Source organism: Plutella xylostella, chromosome 26 (genome assembly GCF_932276165.1).
Source record: "Plutella xylostella chromosome 26, ilPluXylo3.1, whole genome shotgun sequence".
Taxonomy (NCBI): Eukaryota; Metazoa; Arthropoda; class Insecta; order Lepidoptera; family Plutellidae; genus Plutella; species Plutella xylostella.
The window spans coordinates 4,557,707-4,574,754 of NC_064006.1; the positions used below are offsets into that span (position 1 = coordinate 4,557,707).

The 17,048-nt window shown below is 38.4% G+C and overlaps 1 protein-coding gene across 1 annotated transcript in view; it reads right to left on the bottom strand.

Annotated features, from left to right (window-relative positions):
• LOC105387254 (glycerol-3-phosphate acyltransferase 1, mitochondrial) overlaps positions 1 to 17,048 on the bottom strand; it is a 49,222-nt gene that overhangs the window by 8,374 nt on the left and 23,800 nt on the right. Inside the window, exons 3-6 of the mRNA XM_048630712.1 lie at positions 16,402 to 16,515; positions 4,626 to 4,793; positions 1,656 to 1,837; positions 973 to 1,209 (exon numbers count right to left, since the gene is read on the bottom strand). Of these exons, the coding sequence (XP_048486669.1) occupies positions 973 to 1,209; positions 1,656 to 1,837; positions 4,626 to 4,793; positions 16,402 to 16,515 (701 nt within the window). The remainder of the gene's footprint in view (positions 1 to 972; positions 1,210 to 1,655; positions 1,838 to 4,625; positions 4,794 to 16,401; positions 16,516 to 17,048) is intronic.

Below are 17,048 nucleotides of genomic sequence, written 5' to 3' on the forward strand. Positions count from 1 at the left end.
ACCAATATTATGTAGGTGTAAACTCGTTTAAGCCAATTACACGATAGGTACCTAATATGCGTCCAACTGAGCTACAAACATTAGTTTTAATTGTTTCCTAATGCGCCATCACAGCAGAGGTGCTAACCGATGCCCTGTGCAGTGATAATGTACTAAATACATAATAGATTACGCTCGGAACAGATAGCGCTGAGGCGGAATAGTTATGTAATAGTTTTCGCTATTAAGTTTGTGTTACATGTCGACGCTATTTATCATGACTCGGAAACTTGAACAAAAAGTTGGGTTATAAACGTTTTCAGTGATGGAAAAAACAACGGACGCATACAGATTGAAACACTGTAATAGAGGGTTTTTTTAGAACTTAAATAAGCTAATTACCTACTCTTATTATTTTGCATGAGTCGACGCTTTGACGATATTTTTATAAGCTGAAAGTGACTATACTGTTGTCAACATAGCTCTAATACCTAAGGTGGCACTAGATATATAGTGCTGAAAACCTGAGGATTTTTCAGACGTCATCCATGGTCTATTTACATCAACTAGGGTCCAAACTACCGATCGAGATAGTTCATTTACACTTCATTCACTCTCTCAGCTTTCATTCACTCACCCAAAGAACGGTATCCTCATGTTATCAGATACAACGTGAAAGTCACGAGTATGTAGTCAAAATGGCTCCGGTGCAGTGGTACAAAGATGAGGGGTAGTCCGGCCGCTTTGGCTCGGCGCAGACGCTCTATACAGGCTTTCATTCATTAATTCACTCACCCAAAGAACGGTATCCTCATATTATCCCCCGCAGCGACCAACGGCGGCCTCAGGCCCGTCAGATACAGCGTGAACGTCACTAGTATGTAATCAAAATGGCTCCGGTGGTACGAAGATGAGGGGTAGTCCGGCCGCCTTGGCGCGGCACAGACAGATGATGCAACTCGTATATAACAAAACTTTCATTCATTCACTCACCCAAAGAACGGAATCCTCATGTTATCGCCCGCAGCGACCAGCGGCGGCCTCAGACCCGTCAGATACAGCGTGAACGTGACCAGTATATAGTCAAAATGGCTCCGATGCAGTGGTACGAAGATGAGGGGTAGTCCGGCCGCCTTGGCGCGGCGCAGACGCTCGATGGACGCGGCTCGAGTGCCGCAGCCGCCGCCCGCCACGCGCCGGATCGCCTTGTGGCACGCCCACGCTACGAATCTGGAAGGAGAGTGTGGGGGTTAATGAGGAGGATGGAAAATGTGGCTATTGTGATTCTGTTGGTACAGTGATCCCTACACAGTGATCACTGTACCAACTACAGTGAGTTACTACAGTGGAAGGCAAACTAAATAGAAGAACCATTTTCAAAGTCAATAAATAGCATTCTATACTTAAGTTTTAATGGATTGGGGTTTGTTGTTTGTAACCTGGAGGACAGAGTATTGTGAACAGCATGACCAGAAGTATCTGATGAATACTTATAATTTAGAAATCATATACCAATGTGCAAGTTACTTTTTGGTCCTTTATGCGAGGTGGGGCGCAGGTGGAATGAGTAAACTTCCAAATGGTCTTTTCAAATGCAATATGTTCGTTTATAAATGCAACATTATTGGTCAAGACATAGTTTTTAGTGTTCCACTTATGCCCGCACAATATCATACCTGAGCACATTATTCGACATAGCCGAGCTAATATCGGCCAGTATCCTCATGGCGCTAGCTTCCACGCGCCGCCGCACGCTGACATATGCCGCCGTCTTGCCCGCCTTGGGGGCGCCACCGTCGCGCAGCTCCTGCTGAGTGGTCTCCTCTATGGCCTGCTGGAACCTGTCGTCTTTCACCACCTGGGAAAAAGGGGTGGAATTGAATGTCGGTTTATCGTGGGATAGTTTACAGCGGTGGTGAAAGGTTAACCTATGTGTGTAGGGGACGCCAGTGCGTGTTATAAAATGTATCTAACTATCATGAAATATCTAAGCATGCACTTAGAGAAGAAAATATCCCTGAATGAATTTATGGGAATCGTGCTATAAGGATCCTTCGCCAGAGTATAGGTAGACACTGTTCACAATAGGCTGCCTTATCGCAAAGGACTGCAAAACTATTTTATTGTTTGAGTTTCAGTTCCAGTACGGCATTCTTTTAATCTCATGAATAGCGCAAGATCTTTCTTTATTTGCAAGAAGCATGGCATGGAGAATTTATATTTTTATCCGACACCATCTGTTCCATTCTGATTGTTTAGATCTCATCGCCCGTGAATCGTGCGAGTGTTGACAACGTGTTATTAAATATTATTACAAAAATGACTAATTACATTTAATATTCTTACAACATAATCTATGACCTCTCGAGACCAAAATTGCTATAAAAACAAAAACCTAAGTAAACTAAAAAAAAATCTAGAAACACGCGATTATGGCAACAAAAAAAAAACAATCTTAGGAGGTCCTCGAGTAGAGTGATACAAGATATGCGTGCATTAAAATCTGTAAGCCAAAGTGGAAATGGACCGATCATATCTACAGAATAACCAGGGTGTCCACTCAAAATGCTCCAAAAAATTCCCTGACTTTTCCCTGACTTTCCCTGACCGTTTCAGAAAATTTCCCTGACTAAAGATCAAAATATAAACGTAATTTAGGTAATTTGAAGACGAAATCTTGATTCAATAGTTTTGCGTTCATTTGTTTGACACTTATTAAAACTTGATTGCGTAAAATATGTATACAGGGTCGGCAAAAAGGTAATGGTATATTAAGAAGGAAGTATCACTTAAAACACACTAACGTTGTTCTACTTCTAAATATTATCCAATCTCCATGATCTTTTAGGATATTAACGACACAATAAATTACTACGTTTATAGCTTTTTATTTTCTCTAAATTTGCTATAGATTCAAACTTATAGGCACCTCAAGCAACGCAATTTTTGTGATCAAAACTGCGTTGAATCACGCCGTTGTTAAACAAAAACAATGTTTTTTTTAAACGAAACCAACAGCTCTATTTAGAATTTATATTCATTATGCTGAAGCGATTGACATCAAAATCAAAAAGATTTGTTGATATTTACTTGGTGAATAACGACTTCTCCCGAAATTTTATCAAGGAAAGTACTTATGTCAGTCACGAGCTGCATTTATCTCTATAGCACCCGAGCTCCGGGCCATGAGTGCACAAACGATAGCAAATGTTTTCCTAAATACCTATTTCTCGAGGTTCCCTCTTAAGCCTTAGGAGGTCCATCTAAACAACATTTGTTGTGCGAGTATTGAAAATTTCCGCAAAAAAATGCATCAGCCTTGCAGCTTCCTTATTCCAAGTTGCTATACTGCATAGTTTAATAGTCTGACCAAAATTAGACTGATTACCATCGAAGTAGAAATTGAAACCGAAATAGAAATTGAAACAGTATCATTTTTTGTATGGCGCACTCCTGCCTGGCTAAGTTGTTAGTTGTGTACTTAAGTTTTTTTAATGAAATTCAAATTTTTAAACATGCAGTACAAAATAGAATAAAGTTTGTTTTGCTCTGATAAATCAGTAAAAAAATATATTATTCATTAATAGATGCGTCCGTAGTCGAGCGGGCTTCAGTGAGGTTAAGCAACAACTGGCACGGTCAGTCATTGGATAGGTCACCGATTTCAAGTGGTTCTTTTCTGGACGCTTCCGTGCTTCGGACGGCACGGTAAGCCGAGGGTCCCGGTTGCTACTTCGGCAGCAGTCGTTAAGCCTAGTCAGAGGCCTTCGGGCGGCTTGAAAACATCTGACAGTCGGGTCGTTACCACTTACCCGACAACTCCCTCAGCACAAGCTTGCTTGCGTTGGGGTCCACCAACCCGCACTTGGCCAGCGTGGTGGACTAGGCCTAAAACCCTTCATTCACTGGAAGGAGACCTGTGCCCCAGCAGTGGGGACGTAATACGTAGTACTAGGCAGCGTATGCGGTCTCGCTGATGTATAAAATATTAGCGAATTGATAACCTCCTTCTTTTTTCAAAGTCAGTTAATGAGGGCGGCTGGAGCGCGTCTGCACCAACAAAATCACGTTATTTTGTTGTGTGTAGTCTTTAAACTAAATTTGTTTTAATTGGTGAGATGAGTCACCCTCTTTTGCATCAACATGTATATACGGCATATAATTTTACCAGCTGGGTCTGGGATCTAGCTAATCTTTTAGAATTCCTAAAAAAAAAAATCCATCTGTCATATTTTATTAAATCACGTAGATTCATTCAAAAACATTATCATATAATTTTAAGTTTCAGTCAAAAATATTTCAACACTAAACGAGATTTTATTTTATGACTTATGTATTTTACGTTAAAAAGAAGCATTACTAGTAAAGAAAAGTACTAAAAATTATGCTAGAAAAAGGTCATTTTTCCCTGACTTTCCAGTGGGCCCATCAATTTCACTGACTTTCCCTGACCACCTAGAGCTTCCCTGACTTTTCCCTGACTTTCCCTGACTTTCCAGATAGTGGACACCCTGATAACCAATAACCGATCATACGTCTGGCGTGCCCTGTCCAACTAATCTGACTGGCTAATCCTTTCACCATGGTTACAAAACCTAGTCCAGCACTACCATTAATAAGAAGTGTGAATGAATATACAAACATACCTCCGGCACCATATCCTTATAGTCATACTTGGTGAGGTTGACACACTGGGCCACGTCGCACAGGCAGCGCGACACGACGCCTCCGTTGGCATACGTCTGCCGCCCGATGTCCAGGATGTTGATGACGGCACCGCTGTCTGACGCACCTTGCGGGTCGCGCCATGACTCCTGGGGACGAGGGGAGTGGAGGTTAGCACTGGAGTTTACAATGAATTAACATAGTAAGGAAGTTGTTGGTAACCGATAGGACCTATGGAAGTACCTATGGACGGCCAACTGGTGCAGTGGTTAGTGACCCTGACTGCTATGCCAAAGGTCCCGGGTTCGATTCCCGGCTGGGGCAGATATTTGTATTCGGGTCTTGGGTGTTGATATGTATATTTAATATGAACCTATCTATGTATTTGTGTAGATATATCAGCTATCCGATATCCATAATACAGGCTCCGCCTAGCTTGGGGTCGGATGGCCATGTGTGAGATGTCCCCAAATATTATTATTATTAAGTGTACATTCTCAAAACCTATCGACCTATTAGGAGGCTCAGTAGTTGAACTCAATTATGTGTATGTGTATGGTTGTTACTCTATCACGGGAAAAACGGATTGACATTCAGGCTAATTTTATCCCGGATTAATTCCCACGGGATTTACTTTTAAGGCGAAGCGGAGCTTTAGGGCTACTCGAAGGGAAATGATGATGCTTCAGAGAATCGTATCATATCTGACTGTATATTGCAAGACTGGTCTGTTTTTTTGGCAAACCGGTATAGTGGGTGTAGGTGCAGATTTAAAAAACCTGACGTCACTGTTTTTTATTTATTAAAAATGCCTTGCTTATTATATCTGTTGATGGGTATTTTTTTTCGTGTACTTGATTGTCGTAATAGACATAACCTATGTTATGGCCGGCCAAAGGTTGTTGTTTTTTGTACAATGCTATACTTAAAACATGTTTTGTAAGTACTCTACTAACTAAAGTGACAAATTATTGTGTTGAATGGCATTCCTTGAATAATTTAGAATAAATTGCCAAATTAGCATCCATTTCTTATGATATATCGGCAATGCCCAAAAATTAATAATGTTTTATATTTTTTACCAATGAGCTACAAGATAACAAAGGTTATAAGATCCCAATCTTAACATAGCAAAGTCAAATAATCATTTAGTAGTCAAAACATGTGCTGTCATTGTAAGAATGTTGCATAGAATAATAATCGAACACAACTAAGCTAAGGTCTAACGTCTGTGCGAAATAATTCGATAAGGAATTCGCAATAAATGGCACAGAAAGGAAAGTTACTTACCGATCGTTTAAAAATTTACTATCGTTGTTAACTGAGTCTTACAGAGATTGGATGGAATGAATAATTGTTTATGATCGTCAATTGTTTATTTAAAAAACTAGGGTTCCGCTCATCTCGCATAATCTTTATTGACCAAAACTCATTTCGCATAACTCGTATGGTCTAAACTTTTTTGGCCGAACCATCTCTTTGCCAAGACTTATGTGGCATAAGGCTCGTTTCGTCTAAAACTCTTTAGGCACAATCTTTAAACACCTAAGTTTCGTTTGCTCAAATTTATGTTCGTCTATACCTATGTATAATCTTGTTTCTCGTAATGTTATCTTAATAAATAATATATTAAGTATGTAGTAAATGTACAAATTGTGGTATTTTTCTCCTACATCCCGAAAATCACGATATTGTATGATCAAAAAATCGAAAGTTAACGACCAATATAATTATTACAAACCCCATGAGATCGAAAACTAAAAATAGGTGCGACGACGAGCAAAGCGAGGAGGAGCGTGTTAGGTGCACTTGTTCACCAAAACCAAAGCGGAGCGCAGCGAAGCGGAGCGGAGCGTTTTCCAAACAGCGGAAACAATACAAGGCACCAGTTTGCGCTATGTAGGGAGACGCTCCGTCAAAGTTAAAGCCAAACGAATATTATTACTTTGTATAAACCTATGCCATAGCATTATTAGGCTATTCAAGATTTGGCCATACCATTATTAGGCTAAACAATGTTATGCGAAATAACTTTTTACTAAACGAGATTTATGCCATACGATTTTCGGCGTAACGAGACTTTGACCAAACGTTACTATGCAATACGAGATTAGGCAAATAAATCTTATGCCAAAAAAGGTAGAACCAAAAAACTAAATCAAGAACATTTATTTAAGATACAGACTATAATAAACACACCATATATCAATTGTCCATGTTTAGGTACATCCTGACTGGAGTTCCTACGTTCACTACGTTGCAATTTCCTTTACAAAACAACGCAACCATGGCTATGGCATGGCATGGCTAAACATGCACTGATGGTTGGATTGCTCTATTCCTATAAAATGGATGGGTGAAGTGAAACACAATTTTTCAGCGGAGACGGTGAACAGACAAAGGTAGGGTGAGAGTAACACCAAGACGCTGGGTCCACAACCATCAAATAATGGTGACATGGAGTAATACCGAGGAGCACGAGACACAATCATGCAGTAGAAGTGCAGGCTGATGTTAATGATATGGCAAAAATATATCGATTAATTTAGGTCACAAGGCCATTACCGAAGAGTTTCAAACGTAACTTTGCAACAAATTTTCTAGTAGATTTGAATGGCGCCCAAACAGTCAAGCCCGCGGTTTTCGTTGGTAGGACGGCTGCCAAACATTCTTATCTCGCACGTGAGATACAGTTTATATTATTATTAATGCGTTGTCATTGGTATCACGTTTTTCAGGACTTTGTCTTTAAACGAACCAATATTGTCTTCAAGTGGTATAATTTGATAATTATGCTTTGGTTTCTTCTTTTGTACATCGCTTAGTTGCGGTCAGGCTAATCCTTACATTGTATTAATTTATATTTTGAGTACGTCTCCAGGGGATATACAGAATACTGATATATAACTAACTACATAATGAGTGTTACATAACGCTTGAAATTTGTCACTTGAGTTAACGCAATGATTATGTGTTCAATCCCTAGGGCTCCCTAGTACGTTTATTTATAAATAGATAACGCTAGCGTTTATTACATAATGGCACTCACGTTTGCCGCGTGTTATATTTGTATGGAAAATTTTGGGCTCGCATGCATGGCGGATTATCATTTGAAACTTGACCGTGACTTGGGCTCGAATATCATTGGTTTATTTAACTTTAATTGCATTGGATAATAGGAATCCTCTCTTTAGATAATTTATAATAAAATAAAATTATATGATTGTATCGTGACTCTTGTGACCTAGACATAAGTTTGTTTTTATACCTACTTATCCTTCAAAGAATTATCAGTCTTGACCAGATCATCACAGATATCGGTCAGATCGCTCAACGAGGCATGGCCATGTAGTTCATTAAGAATGTTCTATGGTAGTTACCATGATGAAAATTCATTTATCAGTGATCGACCCGAAGGACTCAAATTGTACTCAACACTCGGTTAAAAAAATCGGCCATCCTTGCCGGCTACGAAAATATGCGACCTGAGGATTCTGTATATTCCATCCCATTTGACCCGCGTCTTCACTATCTTCAACATTAATGCTGATATTGCTATCAGCGAATCAAATGTCCAAAAGTCGCACATAAACAAACACACATTCGATAATACATAATACCTATATCTACGCAGCGGGGTCGACGCTCTGTCGGCGCGGGCGCAGGCGGTTGGCTGTCCACATCACGCCACTTCGTGTTTAAAATAGGAACGTATAACGCGACCGCTGGCAGAAGTCTTAGACGGTGGAAGGGGCAGCACTGGCGATGGCTAATGACGTTTGGTCGGGTTGCTTTGTTGTTGTAATGCAGGGGAGTGCATTGTTAGTGCGAAAGCACTTGGGGAAGTTTCCTCGAGTGGTTTTATTGGCTGGTTTGAGGAGGGTTACGCGATGACAGCGAATAAGGGTCAAGGGTCTTGGGTCTTGGAGCATCAACGTTGATGGTTGGAAAATTACAGAATACTTAACAAATATTTTGACCAGAGATTGGATTAATTGGAAACTGAAGTACCTATCAGTTTGAGTTAAGTTAACGTACCTATATCGCAAATGATAATGGCACAATTAAGTCAGTTACATAATGATTATTTTATTGATCAGCATAACCATTGCCAGGAATATAAGCTAATTATTTATTTTAGATAAACGAAGTAAAAATATATCTTCGTCGTCAAAGTAAGTGCCAGCCGAGGCGTAACTCGATTATGTGAGTTTTAATAAGTAGGTAATCTCCTTTAATACTGGGTTACTTTCTTTTAATGTTCACGTTGGTAAACGTTGTTGGCAGTAACGCGTGAACATTACTACTACTACTACTAACGAATACCGGATGGTATATAGCGGCCGAGCGCTGGCTTTCGTGTAGAAGTACTGGGTTCGACTCCCAGCTAACGGAAAACTGGCCCATGTACAAATATAGTTTCAATTAAAGTAAATAAAAATACGCAAAAGAATGTTAACCCTGACATTCATAAAAAAACTTGTTTCGATCCGGAACGGTCTTCGTTATTTTATAGCTATTCGATACGAGCTTTATGCACATAAATCAATGAACCTCGTGTTTAATGAGGAGGAGATGGTGCAAGTTAATATCTCATTTCATTTTGAGCAATGTGGTAAAAAGAATGATTATTATAATTATGTATTTTGCCTATGGTTATGTTATGTATTATGTACAAAACATAAATATAACTAACTCCCTGTGAAACAAATAGATTGTTTATCATAACAATTAACAATAATCTATCTGTCAATACATCCGGAGTCTCAATTATAACTTTATATCAACAACAACAAAAAATATCATATAAAATCTTAAAATTATCGCAAACACAGCAGCACATGAGCAACCCATCCAAGTGACGGCCGCAAGAAGTGTTACTGCACTTCACGATTGACTTGTGCATCTATTCTATTCTCTGTGAGGGTGTAAGTACCTGCACCTGGCTCTCTCGAGTGGAACCTTTGAGCATTTGCCTAAGGTCTAAACTGCCTTCCTAAGCTTGGACCATTTCCCACCACGCTGGTCCACTGCGCGTTGGTAGGTTCACATACCTAGATGTGCTAAATCTAGATATGCAGCTTTCCTCACGATGTTTTCCTACACCGATTTTAGAGCGATGGTATACATTGTACTTAAATAAATTCAAAGAACTCATTGGTACATGACAGCGCCGGGATTCGAACCCGCATCTCTGGCGTTAGAAGCGGGCGCTTACCCGACTGAGCTACCACCGCTCTTGTGCATATATAAAATATAAATATATAATATATAATGCTCTCTGATGCTCCAGATAGTCTAGATCGCCCGTGACCCGTCCTTGCCCCGTCATTGGAATGACAAAGATAAGAAAGCATTACTGATACTCAATTAATAGATGGAAATGCAGCTTATCTTCAAATTACATTATTAATTACATGTACCCACGTATTATCTGGTTGTTGCTAATTACTGTAAAGTTGTTTATAAATAAATTATGTTTAAGTAGGCAACTAGGTAGGCAGTAGAAAACGACGACCGAATGGCGTAGTGGTTAGTGACCCTGACTACTGAGCCGATGGTCCCGGGTTCGATTCCCGGCTGGGGCAGATATTTGTTTAAATACAGATATTTGTTCTCAGGTCTTGGATGTGCCCGTAAAATGGCAATAGGCCCGCCCCCTATTACATTGGGACTAACAGAACACTCTGGCGAAAAGTGGGTGCAGCAATGCACCTCTGCCTACCCCGCAAGGGAGTACATTAGTACAAGGCGTGAGTGCGTGTTTTTTTTTTTTTTTTTTTTTTTTAGAAAAGGCGATACACTTTTTTTTAAACTATGTAGGTTACTTACTGACTTAAATATCACATATATCTACTTACGAAAATATTTTTTCAGATTGAGATTGTCTATGTCGTATACTTTCATGACCACTCCTGTTTTTGACATTCTGTATACCACCTTAACGGTGATATCATGATTCATGCTACTGACTTCGATATTTTGAATCATAACAAGAACACTGACTCTGCTTACTCATCGATCCGACGACTAAACATGGGCCTAAGGCTCTTATTTGAGAAAATACGAATAAAGGTTGTGGAAAAAAATGCAAGTAAAAAAAAATCCCATATTGACGTGCGTCGAGATAAAAACAAAAGAAAAATGGCACCCCGCGTACCACCTAATTTTAAGCTATTAATGTATACCCCCTAGGTTTAGTACTTTCTGTAAGCTCCATAGTAACAGATACCACAATATAAAAATACTCAAATCAATCAATATCAATTAATGCCAAGCTTAGCTGATTGTAAGACCACACGAATAGTAAAGGCTTTGCTAAATCCTGGACTTAGATAATTATAATAATCCAGGACCACTGAATACAAAATTTACTAGCCGTCTCTCATAGGCAATGCCATGAAAATCATCATCATCAGGCCGCCATCATGCACTGCTGGAAATAAGCCTTTCCCAAGGCGCATCAAACCACTCTTTCCTCGGTTTTCCAACTCCAACCAGCTGTATAAGGTCTTCGGAATGGACGACATCCCACGTTGTTACTCGCTTCGATACTTCGCCGATAAAGTAAAGTTGCACGAAGACGAAGTGCCTCTCCACATACTCGTATTCGCCTAACTTCGGTCAACTTCGCGAGAAGTGAAGCGAAGGCATTACGTTCACGCTATGTCATAGACACCGGAACTAAATTAATTACCATAAAACTATAAATAACACACAACTAAAAGACGTCACCAGCTTCCGTCTGTGTGAACTCAGGATTGAACCCAAATCGCATTAGCCGAACCGCGAGGTTTATTGGACTAATTTTTGGAACCAGTTACGACAAGGTTCTTCCTAAAAACTACCATATATTTCTCAGAGTCAAGTGCATATCAAGTGTTGATAAATAAATATCGTAACGTAATATGACCATTTTCCGTGGAATAAATAAAAGTTGTAAATAAGTTTGACACGTGTAGCTGAGGGTTTCTCTGCTCAGGGTGCTAAGAAATGGTTGTTAAGTTGGGTGTAAGTAAATGAGTAAATCTTTCAGATAGAAACAATACAGGTTTTTTTTTAAATTATTACTTTAACACAGGACCTATATCTTGTGATACAAATTCCATTATTTAGGGTTCCTTGGATAAGGAATAAGGGCCAGGGTCAGATATTAGTCATTTATAAAACAAAACATCGTCGTATCTATGACCGTCTTATCACTATAGTTTTTAACGATGATCGATTATCCCATTGAAAAGATAGCAAAACGGATCTGACGATAAGGAATATTATCTAAAATTTACGATTTTAATTAAGGATGTTATTAATTATTGAGCCAGTTGTAAATTAAATTGATTAATTAATACGATACTTAATTCGATCCAAGTAGTTTCTCCATTCTTAAGGTGCTTACATAGAGAAAAGGGTTCCCTGTAGGTATCTATATACCTGTACCGGTAACCTGATTATGTAAAAGCGCTCACTCACGGAGCATTTCCCAGATTTTTTAATGTCATGTACACGGTACAGCTATGTACCGGTAACCTGATTATCTATGTAAGCACCCTAACTGTGTATAGGTACATGCTTACGTGCTCACGTAAGGAAATTTAAGTAGGTAAACAAAGGAACACCACTTGTTGTAACTTCGGGTAACGGCTTCGATTTTCGACATAAAAACAACCAGCAGCATCATTCAAACTACTTTATTACGATGTTGTAACCGATTGTTAACATTCATTAAATCTCGAATATAACAATTCAATACATAATATTATAAATTATTGTTAGTCATATTTTTATCCTGTTTATTTCATATTTTCCAGAGCGTCCGACAGTTGTAAATGCACCTGTATCTCCCAGCAAGTCAGTACAAAAACCTCTTAGAAATTATTGTCCAGAGTAATGAAAATGTCAATGGGTTCTGATGGATTTTCTGTAAAAAATATCTTACAGTGCATGCAATATGCATCCACTTCTGGACATAGTCATTTCCCAAGTAGCGGCACAAAATTCTGTCCTCATCCTTCCTCATATTCTCTTTTGCTTATCGTCATTCATATCACACTGTTAATTTCATTAGTCTATGCCACAATGGCGTAACCTTCGGAAGGTCAACGAACGAAATAGCCAACGTCTTCGACTGCCAGACTGGTCTCATTATCAATGCTTGAAACGGTACTCTTTCTAGCTTTACAGCAATCAGAAATATTGACTGAATACTCTATGATTTAAGCATATCAATATCTAAGTTTCGTATTTTTGAACAATTTGAATCGGAGATTGGGAATAAGGCGAAGCGAACACTTTGAATAACCTCTTAATACAATAGAAATTTTCATATAAATAATAATGTCTTGTACCCTTGTATTTGTAATCATACCGTTGCGGGTAAGTTAAGTGACACATCAGAAAACGGTTACTTCTTTAAAACCAGCCCACTCAGTAGTCTTGTATAACTTAATAAAAGCTACACTAGCCAACTGAATCTACTGATATGATATACATAGAATCCGTGTAAAAAATAATAAATAAATAAGAAGCTATGTACTAATACAAAGTTTCTCTAAGTAATATGAAGTTAATATCACAGACATTAGCTACTGCAAGGCATAGGCATTATAGGTCTGGAGTCAGGTTTTATTTAGAAAGCAGATTTAACAGTCGAGTAAATACAGCTGACAGTTGGAGTAAATACATAAATTACTTGTCGACCATTTCATTTTTACCCGACAGTGTCGAAGCAACAAGGAGGGTTAAATATTTGACTACCATGCCATGTAACAACAAAGAAAAAAAATTGGTTGCTGCAAAATGAATTCCATAAAAATGATAGTGACGTTGCGACACATCATCTGATCTGCTGCAACTTCATAAGCCCGTAATCTTCCACGGCTGGTCATATGCCTCTCCCAAAGAGAGCCACAACACAGTCCTCGGGCTTCGGCGGGTCGGAGGGCGTCTTACGCCTCATGACCAACTTACACCTTTAGTGACCGCATCTTTATATTACAAGGTCTCTAGAATGGTCGAGATTGTCCCGTGAACATCGACACTGAGATACACATTGAGATGCGTTGCGAGCGACCCAGCGACCTCACTCACGGCCTGCGGTCGTGGACACTGACTCATGTCGAGTATCATATCATGTGCCGTAAGCAGGTACGAGTGACCAGTTGATTTTTAATTAAATCCAATGACCAATGGATGTTGTTGAATAGCTTGTTCGGTGGATAGGACGATAGGAATCTGCGAAACCAACTAACTAACGAAAAAGCCTTAAATGGATAAGAAAGGACGGAAGCGGATGTACGAAATATCCGTTTTTTATAGGTGTAGTCAGATATCAGCCGTCTAGTATATCAGTGGTCTAGTTTTAGAAGCTGCGCGTCATCATACATCATAATACTCGATCCCCAGATGATAGTAAGGACTCTAAAGACATAGAAGAAAGGAGGACGTTTTAATATCATAGATAAGACAAAAGTTATAAAATTGCCAATATTTTCAGTTATATCATTAATTTGCAACAACTATTAGAACCTGCCGTTAACAAAAATTCATACACAGACGACTTTGATGAGGCAATCCTTATAGACTATTCGTCGTTTATGGTTCAAATTATAATATCCGCTAAGAATCAATTTATTCTTTTTATTATAAACCGGATTTAAAACCTGAATGGATGCCTAATTTTATATCTGGAATGCATACAAAAGACTATCTTAAAATTATAGTTAATTAATTAATTTCTAACGAATACATAAAGGAGCTACACAGACAAGAGCGAAGCTTTATAGATTATGAAGAACAAAGAGTGTCTTTTCAGCTAATCATACGATATTAAATGACATACATTTCCGACTGTTCTTTGTTTAAAAGATAAAGTACGAGTAGCAAGGCCGTAGTCCAGTCAATAAATGACTCAAAATGAGGTGTAGAGTGCGTGAGCAGGTAACTAAGCGATTCCTTCAGAAACTTGTTCAGGGGGCTTAGGTTGTTAACATACCAAAAGTCCTGACTCCTAGGTGATGAGCGGGGGGAAGGAGGGGGGGATAAAGGTACGAATTTTTGGTTTTTGGCTTATATCTCGAAAACGGTGCATCGGAGAGAAATATTTTCAACTAATAAAATAGAGCTCTTAACATTATCTAAAACTTTTATATCATATGTTTTTTTCTAATTCCTAACCGTTTTCGAGCTATACCCTCGGAAAAAGTTGAAATTTACAAGAAAAATTTATTCATGTCAATACATTAATAAACATTGCTTCATATTGTCTAAACCTATTCATAAATGAAAAAAATGAATAGGAAAGAAGTTGTAGATTTTTAAATTCCCTTTTAGAATATATATAGATATGCTGCTTAATGTCCAACCCACTTAAAGTAACAGCTATTTTACTTACACTTAAGCTTACTAACTCGGTGAGTTATGTCAGTGAATTTAGCAAAATGCAAGTTTAAAATAGCTGTAACTTTAGGCGGGTTGGACATTGACCAGCATATACATATATATTCTAAAAGGGAATTAAAAAATCTACAACTTCTTTCTTCTTCATTTCATTCGTTTATGAATAGGTTTAGACAATATGATGCAATGGTTATGAATGTTTTGACATGAATGAATTTTTCTTGCAAATTTAATCTTTTTCCGAGGGTAATAGCTCGAAAACGGTTAGGAATTAGAAAAAAACATATGATATAAAAGTTTTAGATAATTTTAAGAGCTCTATTTCATTAGTTGAAAATATTTCTCTCCGATGCACCGTTTTAGAGATATAAGCTAAAAACCAAAAATTCGTACCTTTATCCCCCCCTCCTTCCCCCCGCTCATCACCTAGGAGTCAGGACTTTTGGTATGTTAACAACCTAAGCCCCCTGAACAAGTTTCTGAAGGAATCGCTTAGTTACCTGCTCACGCACTCTACACCTCATTCCTTGACTGGACTACCGTACACTAATAGTGCTAAAAGAATCGATTGACACTATGAGATCGAAAGACATAACAGTAAAAATATATGATGACACGACCCGAAGATTCTATGGGCTTTCTCCGACATTTTAATTGAAATCTAGGCACACGGTGGCGAGACAAAACAATTTAAAATATGGTTGACAAAATGTAATTTATGACAATACATTTGAAGGCAGTCAAAGCATGGAGACTGCTTATTATAATAGTTAGTTACAGTGAAGACGTCCGTTGTATAGACAACGTAAACATACTTTGTCAATTTGCAAGTCTTTTTTGTAAAATGTTATCGATGAATATTTATCGCTAAACCTTTTATTGCAACAAAACAACAATGGATGACAAAAGCATAAGCCTGATTGTTAATCCTTATGAATAGAAATGATCTTTTGATCTCTAGTGCCTTTGTTGTCGGATATTGCGCATTTTGTTTTTCAGTTTTCAGCAACATCAACAAAGAAGCCTCGTGATGATGACTATTGATGACTCAAGAGTTCAATAATGTATAAACTGCGTTATTGACAAGTAGTTACAAAAAAAATATGACCTTCAAAATTTTGATGGTAAAAAATATTCCTGAAACTTGCTGACCGAGGTTTAAATCGTTATACTGCTTTGTGAAAAAGGGACATAACGGGTATATAACTTTCGAATGAGAGAACTAAATGTGCGCATTATAACATCAAACTATCAGGACATGATAAAAAGTAAGGAGCCATAGTTCCAACGTGCTCAATCAGCTTTTATTACTGAAAGTCCAAAAGTACCAGGAGCCAATAACCACTAAGGAGCACAACTCACCCTAGACAGCGGGGCGCAGCGGGCGCAGGCGAGGCCGGCCGTGGCGCGCTGCGGCGGCTGCGGCGGAGGCACCACCGGGCCATCCTTCACCCGGTACAGCGATGTGCTTCTAGCCTGCAGGGGGAAAGAGAGGTTAGCGGCGGAGCTGGGAAATGTATTGCTGTCTCTGTCTGGCGTGGCCCGACGAAGGCGTTTAGAGGACTACCTAAATAGCGCTGTAAATTGTAAAATTAATCATATAACTTCTGTTTAAAAGCGTTTTTATTATAGTCTATAAAAGTTAAAGTATAAATTTGCTTAAATAAGAAAACAATTATCATTATACAAGGAAAACTCAGCATTGGGTGGGAGAATAAAAAGCCTACGTATAAAAACGAGGAAAATTATTATGTAATATGATAAATCTGTCTTGAGAGCCATAATTAGATTGACACTACAATACAACCGAGCATTAATTTAATTGCTTGCTTTTAGTAAAACCGCACTAAACTAAACGATACAAAATGTTTTTTTTGATATTTTTGAAGATTGATGAATGAAAAAAATATGAATGCGTATACATACATGAATACTAATTTTTGAAAATTAACTAAATAAGGTAATTGTCAGTTTGTTAAGCAAAATCGTGTAACAAAATATATTCTTAA